Source organism: Barbus barbus (genome assembly GCF_936440315.1).
Source record: "Barbus barbus genome assembly, chromosome: 48".
Lineage (NCBI taxonomy): Eukaryota > Metazoa > Chordata > Actinopteri > Cypriniformes > Cyprinidae > Barbus > Barbus barbus.
Genome location: NC_136726.1, coordinates 21334931 through 21362589, shown reverse-complemented (window position 1 = coordinate 21362589; position 27659 = coordinate 21334931). Strand labels below are relative to the sequence as shown.

At 35.7% G+C, this 27659-nt stretch overlaps 1 protein-coding gene across 4 annotated transcripts in view; it reads left to right on the top strand.

The window, feature by feature from the left end:
* The window catches only part of neo1b (neogenin 1b), a 125667-nt gene that overhangs the window by 67648 nt on the left and 30360 nt on the right, over positions 1 to 27659 (top strand). For all 4 annotated transcript variants that reach the window (XM_079412621.1, XM_079412619.1, XM_079412620.1 and 1 more), the window contains exons 5-8: positions 11081 to 11217; positions 15496 to 15650; positions 16610 to 16730; positions 26473 to 26695. In XM_079412621.1, coding sequence (XP_079268747.1) covers positions 11081 to 11217; positions 15496 to 15650; positions 16610 to 16730; positions 26473 to 26695 — 636 coding nt within the window. The remainder of the gene's footprint in view (positions 1 to 11080; positions 11218 to 15495; positions 15651 to 16609; positions 16731 to 26472; positions 26696 to 27659) is intronic.

Sequence of the window (27659 nt, the reverse complement as noted above, 5' to 3'; positions counted from 1 at the left end):
CCCTGATGTGATTTCAGCTGTGGGTTTGGCGATGTTTGCTTTGTAGACGTGCAAAAGCGATTACATGCTTTTTATTGCTGCTTTGTCTCTTTTCATTTCCTAACCCTCTGCGTTTTATCCCCTTACACACTCTGGTTGTATTACTGCATATACTGATCTACAATCTGCATCCAAACGCACCAAACTCCAAGCTTTCAAGGTCAACAGCAGAACTGACCGATGTCTGCCAGCATATAGTGGATTACATTAATAGTGATCTTTGCCACTAAACAGTAGGGCTGGGCGTTATGGCCAAAAAAATTCAAAAAAAAATTTCATATCAGTCGATATCGATAATTATCACGATAAATGTCAAATCTTTATTTCTTTCAAGTTTAAAGCCAGAATTTTGCTCTTTTTTGTGAAAGTTGTAGAAACCTGACCATTAATTTTACTTAACAAAATAAATATCTAACTAGAAAAATAAATTTCTTAGTTTCTGCATGTTCTAATGAGTGATATTGTTTCAAATCAAGAAACAGGTTTGAGTTACCTGAGAATATTAATAATAATAATAATAATAATATAACTTTTTTTTTGTCTCTTAGAAATGCACATTTGATAGTAGCTTGAGTTAGAATGCAGAGGTCAATTTTTCACCTCAGTTTTATATGGTTACATTTATTCTGACCAAGTTGTTTTTTTTTTAATTAAGCATTGGTCTCCCATAGTAGCATACATTTAAATCATAATAAACACAGTTAAAACCACATATATAACACCTCAATACCACGGTAAAAATATAACTATATGGTTTTTAGATAGCCTTTTTGTATGAAAAACAGTAGTCTAAAAACATTCAGTGTAAATGCACACCTGCTAAAGCTTAATCACAAATACATACACTATAAATATATTCAATGTATTTATCCCACGTTTCTGCCACAATACCATGGTGCAGTGAGTGTTATTACTACAGTAAATCCATGGTAAATCGCCTAATGGCGATGTGTAGATTGAAAAGCCTTCTGACTGTCTCGTTGCACACGATGTCTCTCCTGTTTGGCTTTAAACTGTCACAGAGTCATTTATGTTCTTCTCTAAATTCAGAGTGATCTCACAGCGCTGTTTAGTGCTAGCGTGAGCTCTCGCCGTGCGGCACTCTGAACTTTGATCCGAACGGATGAACGGTCCGTGTGGCGTGATTCAAATGAGTTGAGCTTTTTCATTCTGCTTTTGGCACATAAACATTATATCGAACATTTATCGAACTCTTCATATCGTTATATCGCGATAATTATCGTTATCGAATTATCGTCCGGCCCTACTAAACAGTAATATTACTATTGATCATACTAAGATTAGGCGTTAACCACTTACCCTGAGTATTAAACTTGAAAATGACATAAGAAATTTTATTAAAAAAAATTGCCGTTTTTATTTGAATTTTATTTGAGTTTTTAGATACTTTGTGTTTTTGTTTTCTTAATTCTTTTTACTTTTAATTAATTTTTATTTCAGTTTAGGTCATTTTAGTACTTCAACATAGTACAGGACAACTATTATAACATACATTTTGTGAAGTTTGCACCCCATTCTTTTGTGCTCATTATTTATTTTTTATTTTTTATGTATATATATAGTATATGGTTTAAAATATAGTAGAACTTTTAAAGTGCCACTGTTATGGATTTTTGAAAATGACCTTTCACCGTGTATAAAGTTATTGTCTCTCAAAAGAAAGAGTCGACTCTGAATCATTGAAACGAGTCGTTTTTAAATGAATCCCAAGCCGTTTCATGTTGATGTAACATGAAACATTAGCATATTGCCCGCACACTTGTTGCGCCGCGCAGACCTGGGAAAACTTGATTTTCACGTTGGTCTGAATTAAAACGCTAATTCATTCTTTGTCACTAGGTGCCGCTTGTTAAAAATAGCTATTTCCCCAGTAACGCTGTACCGAAGAAAGCACTGCACTCACAAACGCTGCTTTAAATGAAATCGGACCAATCGCCGCAGATTAGCGTCATGCAAAGGAAAAATTAATCGTTTGGGAGTCATTGAGCAAATAAGGTAAAAATAAATGCATATTATAAGAAAATGAAAGTGTTTTTTGACCTTGCATGCATTTCAATCTGTTGTTGGGGACTCCCAAAACCAAAATATGAACCTTTCATTACCCATAATAGGGGCACTTTAATATTTATAAGAAATGCATTAGAAATGTATTATGTATCAATGCACCCCTATCTTTTGTGCATAAACTTCTAATATTTATAGTTGACTTTATTTCAGCTTTATTTCAATTATTGAAAATGATTTTGAATAGATTAAGTTAACAGTAACTACACTGATGCCCTTAGCATTGTGTCGAGTAGTTTGGTGCAGTGGTTGTGAAAGTCACTCCCATTTTTTTTCAGTAAATGTAAATCTTCATATTTTTTTTTCCTGATGAAAGCAGAAGGCTGACCTTAACATCTGTGAATTGGTTTGAAGGATTGTGTAGGTGTTGTATGTAGGAAACCTCTAGACTTGCTAATGCATGGCAAATGCTCAGCCTCTTTTCTGACAGTTGCTGCCCTAATAAGATTGAGGATAAAGCTCCATCCCTGCTGCGGCCCATGCAAAATTAATGATGTTTTTCTTTCTTTTATACATTTGATTTTGGAATACAATTTGGGAATTGTAGATAGAAAGTGCTTTGAGAAATGAAATCCAGACAGAGAGAATGAAAGTATATGTATGGAAGCAGAGCAAAACTGTGCGTGCGTGTGCGTGTGCGTGCGCGTGCGTGCGTGCGTGCGTGCGTGCGTGCGTGCGTGCGTGCGTGTGTGTGTGTGTGTGTGAATATATATTTTAAAAATATTATTTACATATATTTTTATTGCAATTCTAATATATTACCTAAATATTAACATACATTTTATTTGTAATTACATTAATATAGTCATGTATAGGTTAAAATATGACAGAATATTTAACATTTATTAGAAATATATACTTTATATATTTTATACTTAATGTAATGATATAATAAATTATATATTATTTAAATTTTATATATATATATATATATATATATATATATATATATATATATATATATATATATATATATATATATATATATATATATATATATATATATATATATACATATATACATATATACATACACACACACACACACACACACACACACACACACACATATATACATATACATATACACACAGTGCCCTCCATAAGTAGTGGAACAGTAAAGACAAAATTGCTCTGTTGGCTGTGGAGTCAAGACATTTGCAAATATGATTAAAAGATGAATATGAGACAAAACTACAGAATGTCACATTTTATTATTAGCCGTTTCAACACATACATGTTTTACCAAATAAAAAGATCAGCACTTTTAGAGTTCATCCCTCTGATGTGAGCATAAGTATTGGGACAGTTGAACATAAGGCAGATATAAAAGATTAAAAGCTATTATTTAGTTGCAGATCCCTTGCACACAATCACAGCAGAGAGTCTGTGACCCATAGACATCACCAGACTCTTGCTCTCATCCTTTGAAATACTTTTCCCAGCCTTTAATGCAGCCAATTCCAATTGTTGCTTGTTTTGGGGAGTTTCTGCCTTTACTCTCCTCTTCAGCTGGTGAAATTCATGTTCAATCAGATTTAAATCTGGAGATTGACTTGGGCAATCTAAGACTTTCCATTTCTTTGCCCTTATAAATTCCTTGACTGAACTGGCAGGGTGTTTTGGGTCATTGTCCTGATGCAATATGAAGCACTTCCCAATGAATCTGGTGGCATTTTCTTGAATATTGGTAGGCAAGATGGTTTTGTACCCTTCCAAATTCATTCTGCTACTGTCATCATACATTAAGTCATCAGTAAAGTTGAGAGGGCCTGTTCCAGAGACAGCCATGCATGCCCATGCCATGACACCACCTCCACCATGCTTTACAGATGAGGCTGTATGCTTGGGATCATTGCAGTTCCCTTTTTTTCTCTACATTTTTGCTTTCCCATCACTTAGATAAAGGTTCATATTTGTCTCATCGGTCCTTAAACACAGCTCCAAAACTCTTCTGGCTCACCTTTGTGCTTTTTTGCAAACTCTAATCTTGTCTTTCTATTTGTGGTGCTGGTCAGAGGTTTGCATCTTGCTGTGTAGCATCTGTAATTCTGTGTCAAAGTCTCCTGAGGACAGTAGATTGTCAGAGCATCAGCCCAGCTTTCTGGAAGTTGTTGGTGATTTTACAGACATGTCACTTAGAAAGACCTGTGAGGCAACTGCTCCAATACTTATGCTCACATCAGAGGGATGAACTCTAAAAGTGCTGTTCTTTTTATTTGGTAAAACATCTATTTGTTGAATCACCCAATAATAAAATGTGACATTCTGTAGTTTTGTCTCATATTCATCTTCTAATCATATTTGTAAATTTTGGAGGGCACTGTAAGTGTTAGTCTGTGTGTGTGAATATATATATATATATATATATATATATATATATATATATATATATATATATATATATATATATATATATATATATATATATATATATATATAACTTTATTAGGTATACCTGTTTGATTGCTTGGTAACCCAAAATGCTAATCAGCCAATCACATGGCAGCAACTCAATGCATTTAGGCATCTAGATGTGGTGAAGACGACTTGCTGAAGTTCAAACCGAGCATCAGAATGAGGAAGAAAGGGGATTTAAGTGACTTTGAACGTGGAATGGTTGTTGGTGCCAGACGGACTGGTCTGAGTATTTCAAAAACTGCTGATTTACTGGGATTTTCACGCACAACCATCTCTAGGGTTTACAGAGAATGGTCCGAAAAAGAGCAAATATCCAGTGAGCGGCAGTTGTGTGGATGAAAATGCCTTGTTGATGTCAGAGGTCAGAGGAGAATGGGCAGACTGGTTAGAGATGATAGAGAGGCAACAGTAACTCAAATAACCACTCGTTACAACCAAAGTATGCAGAATATCATCTCTGAACACACAACACGTCGAACCCTGAAGCAGATGGGCTACAGCAGCAGAAGACCACACCGGGTGCCGCTCCTGTCAGCTAAGAACAGGAAACAGAGGCTACAATTCACACAGGCTCACCAAAATTGGACAATAGAAGATTGGAAAAACGTTGCCTGATCTGATGAGTCTCGATTTCTGCTGCGACATATATAAATATATAATCATTATTATTATTATCATTATTATATGTAATTATGAAGTGTGTGTAATTTATAATTTTTTACCTGTTACCAAAAAAAATAAAATAATAAAAATGAAAATCCTGGATGAAATGAGATTAACAGACTTTTGCAGCATCATTTGGGGTTCATGCCGATAGCACATTAAAATGCTGTCTATGTAGGCAGCTGATTAGCGTTTGGACCAGAGCCATTGTCTTCATAGAATTTCATTAAGATTGGTTGAGATTCAGCCCCGTTGTGCTGCCGCCTGTTGTAATGCATCCTCGCCGCTTCCATCCCACCCACCGTAATTTGAAACGACGCGTTCCATAAAGATTGAATTGATCGCATCAAAGAGCTGAGCAGACTAATCATGACCTGTATAAGCCGCTAACTACCCCCTTCAGCTCGCGTGTGCCGCGTCCCGACCTCGTCTCTGTCGGCTTCCTCCGATGAGGCTTGTTGTCAGTTCACGCTGTCGATTGAAAGCGGCTAAATGTCTAATTGCGGTTCTTTGCCGGTTGTCTGTGCAGGACTGATGATTGCTGTGACAGACTCCATTTACGGCGTAATTGCTTCTCTCATGGTCTTCGGGCGATGTAATGTATTCCTGATATATTCTAATAATGTCATATTACCCACAATGCCCAGTCCCTCAGAGGGGTAGAAAGAGTCCATCATGGCTCACACAACATCTGTAGTCTCTGTGTGTGTGTGTGTGTGTGTAATCCAAATCTTCCCTTCAGAGTTTAATTGTTCCCTGTAGAGTTTCAGTCTTTACTCTGGTAAAAAGCCCCACTGTGAGTGAAGACGGACTAGATTACTCCTCTTTTCTCACAGGAGATTGGGTTTAGACTGTGATTTGAAATTATTTTAAAGGATACTTCACCTAAAAATAGATTTTTCTATTATTTTTCAGATGTTTGAAACCCTAATATAGGATTTTTAAAGAATCTTAAAATTGCAGTTCAAATGATATGATAGCTTTGTGTGACAGATTTAGGTTGTTATTCATTATAACATTTCTAAATGTTTTTTAAGTCCATATTGGATATGTATGACAGATATTGCATTTTAATTGTGTATGCTCATTTCTTTTTTTTCATTTTTTTTTTATTTTTCTTTAATTTGCCTTTCCCATCTTCTAAAGCTCACTTAAATGTAGTCTTTAAAATAAATATCTCTCGCTGCTCCTGTGATATCGCTTATTGTTTGATATAAATATGAGACAAAAACACATACAGGGGCATTTTTGCACCAATATCTTAAATTTTAGGGCATAACTGCATTTATGGAGTTGTTGCCCTGCATCATTTTTGTCAACCGTCAACTATATGAAATGTAAGATGACGTACAGGTCTGGGGGCGGGGCCAGTGTGTTAACTGCGCTAAAATATTTGTTGCGTTATTTTTTTTTATAATTAACCGTTAAACTGACAGCCCTAATAATAATAATAATATATATATATATATATATATATATATATATATATATATATATATATATATATATATATATATATATATATATATATATATATATATATATATATATATATATATATATAATTTTTTTTTTTTTTTTTTTTTTTTTTTTTTAGAATAATAATAATTTTATTAAACTATAAGTAGTTAACCATTATATATAATATAAAAAGTCATATATTATAATTTTATTTGGATTGGAATGGAACTGTGTAAAAATTCTTAAAAATAAATAAATAAATAGCGCCATACTGGTTTAGAATGACATGAGGAGAGAGTAAACTAGCAATTGTGTTATTGCGTGAAGTAAGCTTTAAAATGCCAAGAATGAAGACCGAAAGCTTAAAGCATACACATCTTGTGTGCTTAGAGGCCTTAGATTCCAGCATGGAGAACCAGTGCTGAATAAGTCACATTCTTCACCCTCCTCCGTTGTTTGCTTCTCTGGCATGTTGTTGTAAGTCTAATCTGTAGATTGTGGAACGGCTTGCGGGAACTGAATAAACAAATCACCGTGTGTTGGTGTGTGAAAACCTCCTTATCAGCTCAGACGCTCATTCATTACCGGCTGCGCATAAACACTCATTTAGAGCCAATCTCTTGAGTGATTTCTGGCCAGACAGGTCAGATAAATGCTTTCTGATGTGAGGCCGGTTCCTCCATGTTTGGAATCCTTTAAAGAATGTGGGATATGAACAGGAAGCTGACAGGGGTCAACCCAGATCATCACACAGCTGTAATTGTCTTGTCTCACGTTTGAATCTCATGGATTAGAGCCGGAATGCTGTTTAGTGCTTTACAGAAAGCCAGCGGATCATGGAATGGCTTGCTTCACTGACAAGAACACCTTTTGTCCTCGCTGACATGGATGAACCAGCCAGAGACCCGGTAAGATGGATGTTTGTGTTGATGACAGATACTCGACCTCTTCTGAACACAAACATGAGCTTGGACTAACGCACCTTCAGCTGTTCCCTCCGAGGCGCCAATGCTGGATGAATGGGCGTAAATTTTCAACAAGCAGTTCCTCTTTGTGCAATACTCTGATTTATGTTTTTTTTTCTTTTCTTTTTTTATGGTAATATCATATATTCTACTTTGAAATATCGCCCTCATGTTTATTTACGACGCACAACATCCTGGAAGTGTTTGCATGTGTTTTAAACATTTATAGTAAATTTATTACGGTTTTAATGGTTGATCAGCGTTAGCAAACAACAGTAGATTTAAACTGGCCCTTAAATGGTGGAATTCTGGGAAATGGAGGATAATAAATAAGAACATAAGAATCCTTCATGTTGATGTTCAGCTAGATGTTCTCGAAGATAAAGATTAAGAGAATAACACTTGATTGTATCTTTTTTTCGGAATTTTGTGCTATTTTAAAGGAACAGTTCACCTAAAAAATTATTGATTTTTCTTTCATAAAATAACAAAACGGTAGTGACCATTTCAATGTTATTTTTAATTTAATATGTGACCCTGGACCACAAAACCAGTCATATTTGGCCGAGATATTACTATTTGAAAATCTGGAATCTGAGGGTGGGAAAAAAATAATCTATAAAATTGTTCAAATGAAGTTCTTAGCAATGCATATTACTGATCAAAAATGAAGTTTTGATATATTTATGGTAGGAAATTTGCTAAATATCTTCTTGGAACACGATCTTTACTTAATATCCTAATGATTTTTGGCATAAAATAAAAATGGATAATTTTGACCCTTTTTTTGACCCTTTTGTGCTCCAGGGACACAATTATTAAATTAGATGAAAGTTTTATAAATTGTATGTCATTTTTATTTTATTATTTGTAATATTTCTACATAGCTTAGTAATAAACTATATTTCAGTTCAAGTTAAACTAAACATAAATATTACATTTTTATTATAAATATTAAAATTTAAATGTTGCCTTGGAAACAAGTAAGAAAAAATATATATTTAATTTAAAATTTGTAGTTTTTTTTATTTCAAGTAAGTTTTATGGTTTTGTTTTAATTTTCAGCATCAGGTTTGAGTGAATAAACAATGTCAAAGTGCGTTTTAAAATCTACAAAGGAACATAATGTCAAAATAGGCTGAACTATTCCTTTAAAAGCAAACTTTTTACCCATCATGCTCTGTTACCTTCCTCCAGTCTGGTGCTTTAATGCTGTGCTAAAAGACAATTAACGAGGCTCTTTGTACTTTATAGACTCGTCTTCTTTTTAATTTCTTTTTTAATTATCCAGCCTTGGATGCCTCGTCATCCTCAGGTCTCTCAGGGGCTCCCTGTAGCGTTCACGGTCGCAGCGTCATCTGACTTCTGTCATCTCATGCGTTTAACGAATCTCTCATTGGGTTCGGGGACCTCGATTTCAGAGCGTCGTCACAGACAAACAGTGGCTGGGGAAGCTAAATATAGCTGGCGCTGGAGTGACGCTCCTGTGGTCAAGTGCTTCGCTTTTCCTGCGAGACTTTGAGAAGGGGACGCAAGCTCTGAAACATTGATGTTCATTGATTCTTATGAAGGTAGTCGTTTTTGATAAATGTTTGAAGAAAACATTGTAAGAATTGATTGTTTTTATATTAAATTTTTTAAGCTGATAACAAATTTCTCAGAAAGTTAGGGTGTATTGACACCAGGAAAGTCAGCTAGTACACTTGCTTTGGTCCGGACCAAATACGATGTTGATTTTTTATTTTTTGGTGCGGTTCGCTTTCACACTGCCCTTTTTGCAAGTGAACCAGAAGTGCGATTGCTGTATTCACACCTGCCCAAAAGATCCGAGAGGGGAAAACAAGCTTCAGTTCGATTCAATCCAACCAAACAAGACCGCTGTGAAAACACCCTGGAAGTTTAAAAGTACGTTTCTGTAATAGAAAGCCAGCAGTGTAGACTTTTGTTATGGTTAGAGCTGCATGATTTTTAAAATAATTAACATAATTGTCTAGTAGCAACTTTTAGTTAGTTACTCTGAAACGGTTTCTATTCATTTTCATGCTAAAGTCTAGAAGAAACAGTATTTTATAATGAATAAAAATGTTCCTAGATTAATTTGTTCATAAAAATGACATTGACGGAATGTTTTCAACGTTATCCTAAACTTCAAACATTCTAAAAATGTTCAAACAATCTAAAAATGTATAAATCCGGATTTTAAGCTCAAATAGAGTGAAATTGTGAAAATATGTTCGTAGAAACATTCTTTCTGAAATGGTCAAAATCTTAAATGGTTATCAGAGCATTTTTAGAATTTCTTCAGTTACGTTATTAGAAATTCACACATTTGTGTTGTAATTTTTGCACAAAATTAAGCATTTATGCAATAATTTACACTACCGTTGAAGTTGGGGGTTGGTAAGATTGCATTTAGAAAACTGCATTTATTCGATCAAAATACAGTAAAAACAGTAATATTTTTAAATATTATTACAATTTAATAATATATATGAATATATAGTAAAATGTAATTTATATCTGTGATCAAAGCTGAATTTTCAACATCATTACTCCAGTCTTCCGTGTCACATGATCCTTCAGAATTATTTATTATTATATCAATACTAAAAACAGGTGTGCTACTATCTTGCTACATTTTATTCTTCATGATTCTTTGATTAATAGAAAGTTCAAAAATATTTTTACTGCCACTTTTGATAAATTGAATGCGTCTTTGCTGAATAAAAGGATTCATTTCTTTTTATACTGACACCAAATGTTTGAATGATAATGCATGCTATTTAAAATCGCTGCATTCGTCTCAGTTTTTATAAGAATTGACACCAGTTCACACTAAAATTTGCTCAGCTGGTGTGATTGTCTCTGTGAGCTGCAGTTTGACTCTCGGATGTGCTGGAAGAAACGTCTTGACGAGTGAGCGGGTGGATTTTGCTCGGTGAATGTAGGAAGGCATCGTTCCTGGCTGGTTTACTCTCCGTTCTTAGTCAAACTCAGTAATTGGTTGTTTCTTTTCTTTCCCCTATAGGGGTGTTTTTCTAATAAAGCGCCGTGAGGTTTGGAGGTCTGACTGTGTTCAGCGGGACCCTGTCGACTCGTTATCCTTCCTCTTTACTTTCTCTCCTCTGTTGTGTGTGACTGTTGATTATTTTTTCTTTAACTCTGTCTCTTCCTGCTTCCGAATCATTGGGGAGGAACTGGGAACAGTAGTTTGTTTTTCTTGAGAAACCTCAAGTGAAACATTCTGGGGAAGTTGCTTTCAGTGCAATCAAGATATAAAGGAAAAGCCGCAGGAAATGAAATACATACTGTATCCTGTTTTCGATTCCATCTCAATCCGGCATTACCGTGCTTGAGGTGGCTGGCGTTCCTGAAAACGCTGAAAGGAAAAGTCGTTTTAACACATCCTCATCTACTCGTATCTCTTTCTGTGTTTTTTTTCCCAGCCTTGAGCGTTTTGCTGTGATTGGCAGGGGAAGCCTGCAGATCGTCAACCTGACCGAAGAGGATGCTGGGATATACGTCTGCCAGGCGGACAGCGGCAACATGACCAGCGAGATCCAGGCAGAACTCGCAGTGCACGGTACATTTCACAAAAACATTAAATTCAGCAAAAACAGACTCACAAAGCAGCACTAAACATCCCGTATGTAATTATGAGCAACATTGTTCAGGCTTTTGAGACTCGCACGTGTCTAGACGGCATTTTCCTCTGCGGAGGAGGAACTTCAAAGTCTTGTTTTTATTTTTTTTCTATATTATTTTCATCTCTTGGCATAGAATTTATTTTTGGGAGAGTCAGTGGGAATTTACAGCTCCGTCTAATGTGGAGTTTTGCATGGAAACACTTTTAAAAGTCTCTGCTCTCTAGATATGAGTTAATGCATACACAACTCAAACTCATAGCTATAATTTTGACTAAATGTGGCCACCTGACTAACCATAATTTTTTTTTTTTTTTTTTTTTTACATGAGACGGGTACATGTGCACAAGTAAATGCACTAATAGCCTGACAGTGGTCATTCATTCAAAAAGTGCTGGAGAAAACGCAGAGGAAATTACTGCACGATGGGCCTTACAAAAAGTCTGTAAAACCATTATAACATAATTGTAGCATTAAGTTGAATGTGGCAATTTACATATAATGGTTTTTAGTATTCTCATGTTTGATGAATGAGGCTGAATGTGTGTGCACTACATTGTTTAAATGCCCTTTTTAACATTTTCACTTTGTAGCAAAGTTTTCACAAGGTTTCAAGTGCTACATTTCTGATATTTTTTTTTTTAAGTTTTGTCTCATTAAAAACGGTCAGGCTACTGAAAAATTTAAGTTAATTTTACGGTTTATAATTTCATCATCTTAAATTAAAGGAATAGTTCACCCAAATATTAAAAAGCAGAAAATGTCCTTACCCTCAGGCCATCCCAGATGTAGATTTATTTGATTTATTAGAACAGATTTGGAGAAAACCAACATTGCATCACTTGCTCACCAATGGATGTGAATGGGTGCCGTCAGAATGAGAGTCCAAACAGCTGATAAAAACATCACAATAATCCACACCACTCCACTCCATCAGTTAATGTCTTGTGAAGTGAAAAACTGTTGCAAGAAACAAATCCAAGGCTTTTAACTCTAAATCACTGCTTCCAGCTAAAATGAGTCATCTATACATAATATATCTTTATCCCATGGGTCTCCAACCTTATTTCATTCGGGAGCTACTTTTTAAAAATGAAAGCGGCTGAGAGCTACCAATGTTTTACAATACTTGAATCTCTTAAATATCAATCCAAACTGTTAAACACGGCATTGTTAAAATGTCCTGGAAACATAAAAAAAGTACCGATACACACACTGAAATAATTTTACCAAGTTTCGTGACAAAAGCCAAGAAATAAAATTAGCAGTACTTTTTGTTTGCGTAAGTAGTGAAATAAAAACATTAAAAAAATGATGAATATACAAAAAATATTCATAACGTTATCTACTGACGTGCTACATGTTCAAATAATAGTTTTGACCATTTTTTAAAATAAAATTATAACATTTCAGCCTTATCCTTTTTATTGACAAAAAAAAAAAAGTCAAAATCATAAATAAATAAAAAAAATGATCTGCTCCATAAACAGTTCTACATAAGCTCATGTGCATTCTAAAAATCTCAACACTTCTGTTAACAAGGTAGACTATTATAGGATTATATAATTTACCTGGAATAATGGATTTATTACAATCAAACGATTGATGTACTGGAGTGGTGTGAATTACTGTCTTTATCCGCTGTTTAGACCACTGATCTTATAATAGAGAACTGGATTGCTCATGACGTCATGATATTGCTATTCCCCAGTACTCCCATACATTCTATTGAATCAATAGGAAATCTTATGATTTTAATGAGAAAACATCACCTAACAGTGTCTTTGGACTCTCATTCTGACGGAATGAATTCACTGCAGAGGATCTTTTGGTGAGCGAGTGTAATGCTGCATATCTCCAAATTTAGTCTCAAATCTAGTTTCAAAATCAGTTGCTTATTATTTATAACTTCGTAAACCGTTTTCTGGCAAATTGATAAAACCTCACGTACACTGACTCATGGAAGTTGCATAATGCCAGTCAGTCAGATTGGAGCTTGCAGTTTTGGGGATTTTTGTGTGCAGACTCCCTTTGATCTGACTCTTGAAATTGAGCCATATCATAATTGGATTTTCTAATTAGATAAATTATTTCTTGTGAAACATGGATGCTAGCGGTGATGCAAGAGATTTCAGTGCAATATAACATCAAGAGTGAAGTAAGATAAAGCTGACCGCAGTGTGTTCATGATCTCTTCACCCTCCTGATCCGAGCTGTTATTGTCACTCCCTCCTGTTGCGTTCGGCCCATCCAGATGCATTCTGATGGTTTTTCCATTAGCTTTTTTCACCTCTTTTACAGGTACTGATGCACGTATGGCTGGGTTTGTTACTGAGCTCAGGAAGTTGAATCTCCCGTGGGGAGTCAGGAAATCTGATTTCGCTTCTGATGGGTAAAAATAACCCGCTTTGTGTCAGACGGTAACACAAACACACCTAGCGTGGAGGGCGTTTAGGTGTGTAAAGTTGCATGCTTTGAAAAACACGTACGCAGGTGCATGATTGAACGTTTTTATAGTTCCTGTACAACCACATTAAAGACCTACTAAAGGAATATTCCAGGTTAGCAATGCGTTAAACTCTAAAGACAGGAAAATGTGTTATACGGTAGGTGAATAAACGTCCAATTTTCTGTGGTATTCGACAGCATGTCACAGATGCAGTGCATAGATCTTAACTTGTATTGAGACGAACTCACTCGGTTCTTATTTTTAGCTCTCTTTCATGCCTGCTTGTGCTATTTTCATTGATGTGATTAATTTATGATGTGCGTTCAATGCCAATTATTTTTTTTCCAGTTTCTTCCAAGAGAGAGATTTCTTGCATTTGAGCCATTATCTGTGCTTCTCTTGCAAAACTTTGGCTGACTTTGGATGCATAAATAACATTGTGGTGTTTTTAAGAGGTTCTCTGGGAGATAAGAGCCACTCTAGAGTTATAGTGACCGTTTCTTCATACTGTATCTCTGCTGTGAAACGCCAAGATGAGTTATTAAACACCGGCGTTTTAATCTCTTAATATCTGCATGTGAAGTGACTCATAAGTCTTGTGCTGCAGATATTTTGGAAGCCGGTGTTCACATGCTGGGATTTTCCCCAGATTCCCTCTCAGATTAGCCGGATTGTAAAGATCCGTGTAAAACGCTGTTATTACTGGCTTGGGTTTTGCTTTAAAAGTTACTCATAAAATGAAAGGATGTGTTCTGATAATCTGTCAAAGTCGATTATAAACAACTCCTGCATGTTATTGGTCAAACTTCTTTGGATGTTTTAGGCAATATTAAAATCCTGGCCAGGACGTGTCCCGTATAAATGGCCACCCTAATTAAATATGGAAAATGAGGCCATGTGACAATGTACTACAGTGGTCTCAAACTCAATTCCTGGAGGGCCATAGCTCTCCAGAGTTTAGCTGCATCTCTCACCTGCTTGGAAGTTTCTAGTAATCCTGAAGAGCTTGATTAGCTGGATCAGGTGTGTTTGAGCTAAACTGTGCGGAGCTTGATAATTGAGACCATTGATGTAGCATTTTAATATTATTGGTATATTTTTTTTACATACTACTTGTTTTTAAAAGCATTGGATGGTATGCAGTATGTGCTGCGCAGTAAACAAGTATTCCATTGAGAACACAACCGGTGTGAAAGTTCATCCAAACAACAAAACAAGTCTGAAAACAGCATAATTCAACAAGGCTGATGCTGGAGAGAAACAACAGTATGATTTTGCGCTTTGGAGAATTGAGATCACACCTCAAACACTGACTGCCAGAGATCGTTAGCGTAGCAGAGTTCAAGGAAATGAATCTTCCTCTGTTTCTCCCCTCCAACTGACAGCAGATGGAGCGCTGTTGATTTTAGAAGGTGAAGCTCGGCGGGAAAAATACTTGATGCACTTTTGTTAGCCGCTGATAAGAAAACTACCTCTGAATATGAAACTCTGGCTATATTTAGCATCTCTGTGTTCTTGTTCTTCATCTGTTCTTCCCTGCTGAATGTCCTCTATTACCTGCACAACTTACAAACATCAGGAGAGGATGCAAACTAGCTTGTTCCCTGATGGATGCGGTTGCCATAGGAACTGCAAAAGCAGTTGAGAGGAAACACACTTTACCTGTCCCGCCACGTCTGTCACACGAATCCCAGCACTTTAATTCCGTAATGCACCCTGTGACCTCCTCTCTAGTTCATACCTGCATTTATAAATTTTCTTCTTCTAGTTCCTCCGCGGTTCTTGACGAGACCCTCCAACACTTACGCCCAGGAGTCCATGGACATCATCTTTGAGTGTGACGTCACCGGCTCGCCACCGCCCACCGTCAAGTGGATGAAGGATGGAGACACGGTTATTCCCAGTGATTATTTCAGGATAGTGGTACGTTAGACCCCCTTGATGATACACATTTATCCATGATTATGTACAGTAAACCGTTTAAACCGTTATTTCCTCTTTTTAAATGTACTTGTTTATTTTATTTACTGATGATTTTAAAACAAAGTGGTCGGTGAAATAAAGTGCTTAAAATCTAGATGATATTGTTTTAGGTTGTTGTCTTGTTTTCTTGTTGTTTTTTCACCTTTTTGCAGCTGTGTAATCTTACCAACCATTTTTAATCCTTTATTTTATTGTATTTTATTTAATTTTTGCACCCTGTTACCAACCATTTTAACTGTATTAATACAGTTTTAAATCCTGTGTTGTTGTTTTTTTTGTTTTTTTTTGTAATTTACATTTTTCAATCAATTTTTTCAGTCCTTTTTATTGTCACTTTTACAGTTTTTAGTTTTAAATCTGAATTATTGGCTATTTTCTATTTTATTTGTTTTATTTTTTTGCAATTTTTCAATCCTGTTGCCAACACTTCTATGAACACGGTTTTAAAATCCTAATTTTAATTAGTTTTCATTTTTTGCTATTTTTCAGTCCTGTTACTGACGCATTTAACAATGAATACCGTTTTAAGTGATCAATTTATTGATAGATTGATGTTTTTCAGTCCTGTTACACTTTTAACTGTATGAATACAGTTTTAAGTAATGATTTTTAGTTGGGGGTTTTTTTTGCAATTTTTCAGTCCTGTTACTGACATATATAACTGTATGAAATCAATGAAATCATTTTAAGTAATGATTTTATTGATTGATTGATGTTTTTCAGTCCTGTTACTTACACTTTTAAATGTATGAATACAGTTTTAAAACTCATGACATCTAAAATGAATCTTTATCCAGCAAAATTGTCTTATGCAGCAGTCTTATTTTTTCACAATAATAAGAGCGTTAGTGTTGTTAATTCTTACGCAATGCTCTGTTTTGCTGTTTGTGTCCCCACAGAAGCAGCATAACCTGCAGGTCTTGGGTTTAGTAAAATCAGATGAAGGTTTTTATCAGTGTTTAGCGGAGAACGATGCCGGGAACGTCCAGGCGAGCGCTCAGCTGATCATACTGGATTTAGGTAAACTCCCTCTCCATATATTTGCATTTCTGTGTTTGTTCATGAGAAATACTCGTCTTAAATGAGGAAACTTCATTAGACGTGTGCAGGAAGCCAAATCCCTCAGATCTCGAGTGTTTATTCTAGTTCGGTGATGGGCTAAAGACTTGCCAAGACTCACCGATTGATCTTTTGACAGGAATTAAACACAGCAATCATTATCACAGGACGGGTCGTGGCAGTCCGTCAGTGATGTTTTCTGGGGATGAGTTCAAATGCTTTGTGGCTATAATATTATTATGATTGTTTTTACCGCGTGTCATAAACGTGAGATCCACATTTTCTTCTGCTAACTCGTTGTGAGGGTGTTGTGGGAGGTTGTGTTACTACAGTACGCATGTTGCCAAGCCGGTTTTACAGCACAGTTTACTCTATTTTTGTTTTGTGGTGTTTTTCTGTAGCTCGTCTCTCCATCTCAGGCTTCACACGCATGCATTCGTACTCACATTTCCACGCACTGAATGAAGGCTTGAACACATGTTCTCACACGTCAAGCAGAGGCGTAAATAACATTGATTGGATGGCTGGTGCGAGATCTGTTTCGCACCTGGCGCGGGTGCTAGTCTCCAGCGTAGAGATCTCGCCGCTGAATGTTTAATTAACCGTGCCTCTTTATTAGAAACGTGTGCATGCTTTTCATTTTCACGTGCGTTGCATTAGCACCTCTCGACAGAGACCCGAATTATGTGTGTAGAACTCTGGATGTCATTTAATAATCCGGGTTTCTCCAGCGGATGCGTTAAGGAGGTTTAGTTTGCAAACAGAGACGTGAACTCGGTGAACGAGACACGCCGTTAATTACTGATCGCATTCCACTGCAGATGAAGAGGATTGAAGTCCTTATTCAGACCTAATAAGGTTATATTTCACATGTCAGCAAGCACAGGAACCTTTTTTAATGTCAGTCAGGTGTGTGTTGCCCCAGAGAATGATGGGAAATATAGTTTGGTTGTGCTAAATTTGTATTTTCCGCCAGGTTTATTGCTTCATCAACAGTACATGAAAAGTGAATGAACTTATTTTGAAATAAACATCATCCAGTGGTGCAAGTTTGGGGTGGGGCTATCTGTTTTGCCAACCAATGACAGACTTTGTATATTTTCCACTGGTAATTGCAACGTTGTGGAGACATTTATTCATTTGCTTGAATGCGATTAGCAAACATTAATATTATTAGGTTTTTTAAATAATATTAATGTTAAATATTAAAGTATTCATTAAAAATGACTGTAGACTTTTTTTTTTTTGTTAAAGTATAAATACTTTTAAAAAAATGATTATTAACATTTAACCCTTAATTTAAAATGAACTAATATTTATTACATTATTTAATATAATTTTATATTAATGTTCTTTAATATTTAATTAATATTTCAACAACAATAAGTTGAATAATATTTTTACATTTATTTTATTCATTTTAATTTAGTGTGGTATTGTTAAATTTATTTATTATGATTTTATTTATGTGTCTTTTTCAAGTTCCCGACAGGGAGAAAGAAAAGAGGAAAATTCTGATAATTAAAAAGAGACCCTTAATTTTAAATTCAATATCTTAATATCTAATATGAATTAGTATTTCAGCTAATATTTAACTAATAATATTGCTAAAATAATTGAATTAATTTTATTTTAATGTGGTCATTTTAATTTAATTTATTATTATTAGTCGGATTCGTAGTACTTCCCAACAGTAGTCATTTTCCTGAGAGAGATCGTGTTGTTTTCCCTCAGCACCTTTTAGAAACAGGACCACTTTATAATGGCAGGGAGGAGAGAAGAGGAAATGGAAACCTGATAATGAAAAGCACCGGTCAGCAGGGGCGATCTGTCACGTTAGAGCTGATTTCAGTGATTGAAGCGTCACTCTTAATTAGCGATTGTGTTTCTGTGTAGTTTGGGTTGGAAAAGGAAAAGCGTCCGTTTGCTCTTGGTTTAATCTCTTTGTTGTTTAGGAGGAAGTGTTGTAATAAATGCAGGCGTATAGATGGAGTTTGTCCAGTGATCCGTTGTGGCCTCTCGTCAGTGTTTCTGATGTGGTTGTGTGTCTTTCGCTGTATGAGATCTTTATTACCTCTGAACTTTTGCTCTCAACCTCTTCAATTACACAAGAGCTTTGTTTTGATTAATAAAATAATCCACTTCAAGACACTTGGAAATCAGTCCAGGCCCTTCAGTTGATTCTCCTGCTGTGCTCTGCATGTACACGACCCTTCACAAGTCATTTTCATTAGAGGTTTCTTCATTTGGTTCTCAGAGAAGAAATTTAAAGGGTCATTTTACCTAAAAATGAAAATGAAATCATTTACGCACCCTCATGCCGAAAGTAATTTTTTATTGTTTTTATTATTGTTGTTTTTGTTATTTTGAAAAATAAAATAAATATAAAAATATTATTATTATAAATAATGATTATTGTTAATAATAATAGGAAATAAAACAAATCATGCTGAAATTATAATACATTTTATTTGTAAATTTTATGAATAATATTAATGTTAAATATTAAAGTATTCATTAAAAATGACCAAACAAAATATATGTCTCATGATGGCAGAATGTAATCTCAGATATATTGCATGGATCTCAGAGGAACGGACACCTGTCACACACTGAGTGTTAGATGGAGTGTGAATGCTGGTTTCACAGGCTTCCATGCTAAAACACTTTTTAATTCGTCCATTACAGTACACTCTGAATACAGTGCCAGCACATGCTCGCTCTCGTTCCAGCTGTAATTATGTCTCTGACTGTAATGAGATCTGCTAGCATGCTGCGGATTACATTCTGTTAAACATGTTAATGTCATACATTACGCCGAGCATGATGGTAGGGGTGGGCGGTATGACAGAAATCCTCTCAATATCACAAGATAAGGGAAGTCGTGGCCTAATGGTTAGAGACGGACTCGTAATCCAAAGGTTGTGGGTTCGAGTCTCGGGCCGGCAGGAATTGTAGGTGGGGGAAGTGAATGTCCAGCGCTCTCTCCACCCTCAATACCACGACTGAGGTGCCCTTGAGCAAGACACCGAACCCCCAACTGCTCCCCGGGCGCCGCAGCATAAATAGCTGCCCACTGCTCCGGGTGTGTGTTCACGGTGTGTGTGTGTGTGTGTGTTCACTGCTGTGTGTGTGTGTGTTCACTACTGTGTGTGTGTGTGTGTGTGTGTGTGTGTGTGCACGTTGGATGGGTTAAATGCAGAGCACGAATTCCGAGTATGGGTCACCATACATGGCAGTATGTCACTTCAGATATAGTCAGTTTTGCTGAAAATCAATGAAACAACTAAATAAAACCATGTAGTAATGCCTTTTATTTAAATAATCAAGTGAATAAAACACTTTACAAATGGAAGGTACTTCATTTATTTGATTATTGATTTTACATTTGGACCATGAAATCATATTTGTATTATTTGCATCTTTTTCCTTTCCTTTTCTGTGACCGACAGTATCATATATATATATAAATATTTACATTTAGTCATTTAGAAGACACTTTTATCCAAAGCGACTTACAAATGAGAATTTTGTATTTGTATCATTTTACATTTGTGTGTGTGTGTATATATATATATATATATATATATATATATATATATATATATATATATATATATATATATATACATACATACATACATACATACATACATACATACATAAAATGTTTACCCTTATTTTAATAACATTCTATTAATTACTATTATTGTTTAAATTATTAATTTTATTTTCAGTCAGTATTTAACTGATCCTGTCACAAAAACAGGTTTTATTTTTTTTACATTTATTTTGTTTTAAATTTTTATAATTAATTTGAAGTTAATTAATTAATTAAACCCTTACATTTTAATTAACATGTTAATACCATTAATTTTATTATTATTATTATCCTCATATATATGAGTCAATTTCCGTATCTTAACTGTAGCTGTCACAAAAACATTATTAATATTTTTGTAGCATTAATTTGTTAAAATTATAAGTAATTGAACAATTAACATTTAATTTGAATTATTTTAAATTATTTTTTAATTAAAATTAATGTTATTGTCATATACATGAGTCAGTTTGTCTGTAAAAGCACCTTTTAATTAATAGTTTCATAAAATTGTTTATTATTATTATTAATATTATTAATTTACATTTCTTTTTACTTTTTACAAAAGGAATTAATTATTCTATATGCCCCTATTTTGAAAGGCTCTCCCTGCCTATATCTGTGTAAATAAATGGACCACAGTAAAAGCGGTGTAGCAAAATACCTCTTGATGCATAACTACCAACACACGGTACATACCATCCTACATGATGGGAATGAAGAGATATTTAGGCCCTGAAGCTCATCACCATGTACCATTTAAAGTCTTTCCCATCTAGATCTTTTGTGTGTGATTATGAGTGTGTTTACCGTGGTGAAACCCTCCATCTGACAAACCCCTTGATTGGGATGTGATTTCTGCAGCGTTGGCCTTCTGGAGGTCTGCGGCTTCGCTGCTGCTGTTTTGCTCGATTGATGAGCAATCAGATGTTATTGGATTGTGTGAATGGCTATTGATGAGCTGGCTGGGGTGCCTGTCAGTCGCTCAGCTGGATGGAGAGAGAGAATGTGAACGAGAAAGAAAAAGTTTTTTTTTTTTTTTTTTTTTATCCCTGCTGTGTGATTGTACAATCCAAAACAGCCCTGTTTCTCCACACCCGCTCCATACAGGAAGCTCTCTCTGCGGGATAATGGGGCTTTTGGGCTTTGACAGGAAGTGGCACACGCGCTTGGCCTGCTGGTCATCCACTTTCTCTCCACCCGACTAATGACAACGATCATAATGACCTTGTGACGTAAACATGAGTCCATAAATAACAGGACAGATATAAATAAAGGTGTGAAGCATTTAGGCAGGCCATGCTTTTCCTGAGCGCTGTCCCGTTCTCAATCTTCCTGTGGGTTTGAGGTTACGCAAACAGACAGTGAGGCGTGATTGAGACCGCACACGACATCTGTTTCAGCAGGCAGCAGGAGTTTATACAGGTATAGAGTGCTTCAAGAACCAGGGGAGTTTTAGAACAAGACGCAAGCAAGCTCTTTTATTTTGCTTTGTCCTTCAGATTTTTTGCGTTTTGGGGTGTTCTGGTTGTTCTGGGTAGCTGATAGAGTATTCTGGTTGTTCTGGGTGGTTGATAGGGGGCTCTGGGTAGCTGATAGGGTGTTCTGATTGTTCTAGGTGGTTGATAGGGTGTTCTGGTTGTTCTGGGTGGTTGATAAGGTGTTCTGGGTAGCTGATAGAGTATTCTGGGTGGTTGATAGGGGGTTCTGGGTAGTTGATAGGGTGTTCTGGTTGTTCTGGGTGGTTGATAGGGGGTTCTGGGTAGTTGATAGGGTGTTCTGGTTGTTCTGGGTGGTTGATAGGGGGTTCTGGGTATCTGAGAGTATTCTGGGTGTTCTGGGTGGTTGATAGGGGGTTCTGATTGTTCTAGGTGGTTGATGGGGTTCTGATGGTTCTAGGTGGTTGATAGGGTGTTCTGGTTGTTCTGGGTGGTTGATAGGGTGTTCTGGTTGTTCTGGGTGGGTGATAGGGGATTCTGGGTAGCTGATAGAGTATTCTGGGTGTTCTGGGTGGTTGATAGGGGGTTCTGGGTAGCTGATAGGGTGTTCTGGTTGTTCTGGGTGATTGATAGGGTATCCTGGTTGTTCTGGGTGGTTGATAGGGGGTTCTGATTGTTCTAGGTGGTTGATAGGGGGTTCTGATTGTTCTAGGTGGTTGATAGGGTGTTCTGGTTGTTCTGGGTGGTTGATAGAGTATTCTGGTTGTTCTGGGTGGTTGATAGGGGGTTCTGGGTAGTTGATAGGGTGTTCTTTTTGTTCTGGGTGGTTGATGGGGATTCTCGGTAGTTGATAGGGTGTTCTGGTTGTTCTGGGTGGTTGATAGGGGGTTCTGGGTAGTTGATAGGGTGTTCTGGGTGGTTGATGGGGGTTCTGGGTAGTTGATAGGGTGTTCTGGGTGGTTGATGGGGGTTCTGGGTGTTCTGGGTGGTTGATAGGGTATCCTGGTGGTTCTGGTTGGTTGATCTGGTGTTCTAGATGATTGCTAAGGTGTTCTAGGTGGTTCTTAGATGGTTTCTTAGTGTCTTGTGTGTTTATCCTCAAGTTTTTAGTTACAACTATAAACGATTACAATAGTGGTGCTTGACTTGGTAAACACCACTATTTAATTGTCTCTGTAACTTGGTGTGGTTGTAGAAGCGGTTCAGGCAGAAGTTAGACTGCACTAAGAAAACATTCTGCTGAAATTATCCTAAGCTTTCATCTCAATAAGCAGATGTATTAGGAGCGCTGAAGATCAAGGCTCTGGATGTGAGACGAGTATGTTGGGTTGTAACCTTTGTAGTGCCAGCCTCTTTGTGCACGATGCCATTTCATCTTCAGAGGAAACACTTTAATGCCATTTTCATATCAACACAACACGTCATTCCTTCAGCTATCACATCACTCCTCCTTCTCTTTTGTCTTCCTCACCTCTCATTTATTATCCTTTTTTCCTTACAGGAGTTTCAGGAATGAAGTACTGCAGTCCTAATGCTGTGTATTATGGGTTTTAGATTTAAAATTAAATGTCTCTATTAGGGTATAATAATATTGAATATTTACAATATATATAGATATAGATATTAGTGCTGTCAATTGCTAAAAAAAAAATTAACAAATTAATTGCATATTTTTTCTAAAATGAATTCCACATTAAAATTTGTAAGTATACTTTTATATTGCAATAATTTTACATTCAAATTAATGTACAAACAACATAAAGACAGTATATTTTTAATATTTGTTTAATGACATCTTTTTAATGTATATTTTTTTAAACTCAACGCTTTAAATTGAACAAAATTAATCACCTGCGTTAATGCACTAATTTTGACAGCACTAATATATATATATATATATATATATATATATCAAAATTAAAATCAATCATAATGTTCCCTCATTGTGATCAGGTCAAAAACTGTGAAAACATTTCTAATATAATTAAGTTCTTTTAATTAAATACTATGAATCTGTTTTGGCTTCTTTTAAGCCATTTCATAGCAGATGCATAAACATCAAGCTCTGTATCAAATATCATCAAACGGCTGGAAATATAGAGCTGTAATGTTAAGCTATAGCGCTCAGCCCTGCATACTGAATGAGAGGTACAGAACTTCAAACATTAAAGTTTCCCAGCATCCATTTTTGATCCTACGCTGATTGAATCCACACCCTGGGGTCTGCTTCAGATTTCTATTTCTGTTTTATTTCATAGTGTGTTTTTAGTGTATATCTAATAATAATAATATCCCAAGGTCCCTTCTGTGCTTGATGTCATTTCCTGACTTAAGATTTTGTCTTTGAAGGGCAGTGAGAGTGTTTCCCTCCAGCTGTGAAGCCCTGACAGAGAAGCGAGGAGATTTGAGATTAGCAGTTTCGTTGGGATGTTAAATAAATCAAGATATTAATGCAGCAGGATACAGTGATAACATTGCAGTTGTTTTTTGAAGTCCCATGATGCCATTGTTTTCATCATCAGGGGTCATTCATGACGCTTTATTTTTACCCATCGGGTGTCTTATCTTAGGTGGGTATTGTTTTTCTGTCTGTACTCGTGCTGAGTCAGGATATGAGTGGGAAGCTCCGTTCAGTGGGCGGCAGTGTCCAGTTTGGCACGTCGCCGTCTCCAGCTGGTCTCTGATGTCCGTTTGTGTGCCAGACGCGGCAGGCTAGCAGACACCTCGCCCACTCGCACCCGCGCCGTCACAGTGTCCTGCTGTCCCTCGAGCAGGTTCATTCAGCCGATGAGGGGTGTCACTCACACCTGAGGGTGATGCCCGGACACAAGCTGTGATAGCACTCCTATTCTATTCTGTCCTGTTCTGTTTTATTATTTTCAGTTTTTTTCTATTCTATTCTTTCCTGTTATAATCTGTTCTTTTCTATTGTAATCTTTTTTGTTTTTCTAATTTATTCTATTCTGTGCTTTTGTTTTTCTATTCTATTCTTTTCTGTTTTATTCTATTCTTTTCTGTTATAATCTAATCTATTCTCTTTTGTTTTATTCTATTAACTAAACCTTACTCTCCTCATGAAAACAGCCATAGAAGCTGAAATGTCGTCAAAAAGAAGGAAATAAAAAAGATTTTGTTCTATTCTATTCTTTTCTATTCTGTTTTATTCTAAACTTATTCTATTGTTTTCTGTTTTATTCCAATCAATTTAAGTCTATTCTGTTCTTTGCTGTTTGATTCTATTCTGTTTTAATCTTTTATTTTCTTTTGTTTTATTCTATTCTGTTACTATTCTTTTCTTTTCTATTATAATATATTATTTAGTTCTATTCTGTTCCATTCTATTATAACCTATTCTATTCTTTTCTGTCTTATTCTATTCTATTATAACCTATTCTGTTCTCTTCAATCCTGTATTATTCTATTTTAATCTATTCTATTCTTTTGTTTTATATATTCTTCTAACAAATTCTATTCTTTTCTGTTTTACTCTATTCTGTTGTATTCTGTTCTTTTGTGTTCTATTCTATTATAACCTATGCTATTCTTTTCTGTTTTATTCTATTCTTTTATTGTATTGTAACATTCTATTATTTTCTGTTTTACTCTGTTCTATTCTAGTCTATTCTTAGGTTTTGTTTCTTGAATGTTTCTCGTTGGTTCACTGGGCTGGTTTGGTCATTAGATGATACGTCTTTTGCAGACGAGTACAATGAATAGCCGCTTTGTATGTTATGCAAGTATTATTAATATTACCTAGTTATTTATTTATTTATGGTTTTAGTTTTATCTCTATGCATTCATTTTCTATCCTATGTGTCTGTAATCCATGGGGCAAGAAGTCCCTGTATGTTTTGTGTGTTTGTTGCGTTGGGCTGTGAAGTTAAGTGTATTTGTGGTGTATGTTGTTGTGGGGCCGAAGATAAATTTCCACGTGTGGACAATAAAGATTTTCAATTCAATTCTCTTCAGTTTTGCGTGAATCGTTTTCCAATCGGCAGTTCTTCCTGGAGCTGATTGGCTTATCACGCAGGATGACGAGTGTTACATGTGAATTTGTGTTTGTGTGTTTGCAGATTTGTAGATGTTGAGCAACACTTGTATTGTTGACCTTGAAGCAAGAGTCATCCCCAGAAACTACACATGCATGCAAACAAGCAAACAAACACACACACACACACACACACACACACACACGCATATATAGTATGGCGATATTTTTTCTTTGATTCTTTTGCAGTAAATAAACCAGTTTCCTCTAATTTGCATCTACGACAGATTTCGTAGATCATGATATTTTTAACTACTTCAGATGAAGTCATCAGTGTGTTTTAATTGCAGGGACAGATGTGAACCTGTAATTAACATTGTGCTTACTGATATGAATGTTAATGGTATGCTTCCCCTCAGTGTTCGTAACTTATCGTGGCTGCATGTTTAGCCTGGCGTTGAGCCTCCATCTCCTGCTCTGTCTCATAGTAAATTTGCTGTTTCTTTTTGATTTTGAAGTCATTGTATTTGTCTTTTCATTTACGTCAATTATTTTGTTTTTTTCTTCCTTTTTTCTCACCCTCCCTCTCCTCCCTGATCTTTGTATCTATAATTTACCCCCCTTGTCACCCCCTTGTTGCCCCTCCCGTCACAATCACCCTCCAACGTACTCAAGACGTTGCCCTTCCTTCTGCTGTCCCTTCACTGACCGATGCCACTACTGACCATGTAGCGTCCAGCCCGGCCGAGCGCAACGGCCCAACGCCCTCCGCCCCGCGGGATGTTGTGGCATCTCTGGTGTCCACCCGATTCATCAAGCTGACGTGGCGACTTCCTGCCGAGCCGCATGGGGAGAACATCACCTACTCTGTGTTCTACAGTCTGGAAGGCACTAACAGGTTAAAGATGTCAAAGTGTGTTTGCTGTTGGAAAAGTAATATTTAATGCTGTCCACATAGTTTAAAAGAACAGTTTACGCTGCCTCCGCAGGTTGTTAAAGGAACAGCAACAGAAAATCCAAACTGTAACACTGTGCTAATGTTTAGAATAGCATACTATACTAAACATACTAATTCTGCATCAAACATTTAGGATTTTGGGGTGGTAAAATTTGTAGAATTAGTCATTGAAGAATATATTGACCAGTAATCTGAATATTTGGTCAAATGCATCATCGTCAGTGTTTATGGCCCTGAGTATTCAGTATATTCTGTGCACCGAATGTGGATTTTCTGTATAAAAAACTTAGAATACACTGTTAAACTACTATTTAACAATATGAACAGTAAACAACTAAATCATAGTGTGAAGGTCACTTCATCCCATAATGCAATGGGTTTACCTTCCATTTCCCATGTGAGGTCCAGGGTTATTATTGTTGACTAAAATTATTAAAAACATTTTTGTTAATTTAATTCAAGTTTAATTAATGTATGAATATATAGTTTGCTTTGGCAACCAACTGAAATAAGTTTGAAGCACTAAAATTAAATAAACTAATAAAAATAAATTAAATGTAAATGGTAATGGTAATATTTAAAAAATTTATCAATTATAAATGTTGCCATGGCAAAATTTCTGAAATAATTTTAAGTTAAAGCACTAAAATTACTTTCTGGAAATAAATATAAATTAAAACTGAAATGAAAAATAAATTAAACCTAAAGAATAAAAAAATATATATACAAATTATTTAGTAATGTATTATATTTAATTAATATTAGATTAAATTATTAATAAAAATGACAAAAAGGTGTAAAATCTTTAAAAATCTAACTAAAATTCCTAAAAAAAAAAAAAAAAGCTAATTCAAAATATTGATTACAGTCTGTTAAAACTAAAAAATTAACACTGGTGACAAAA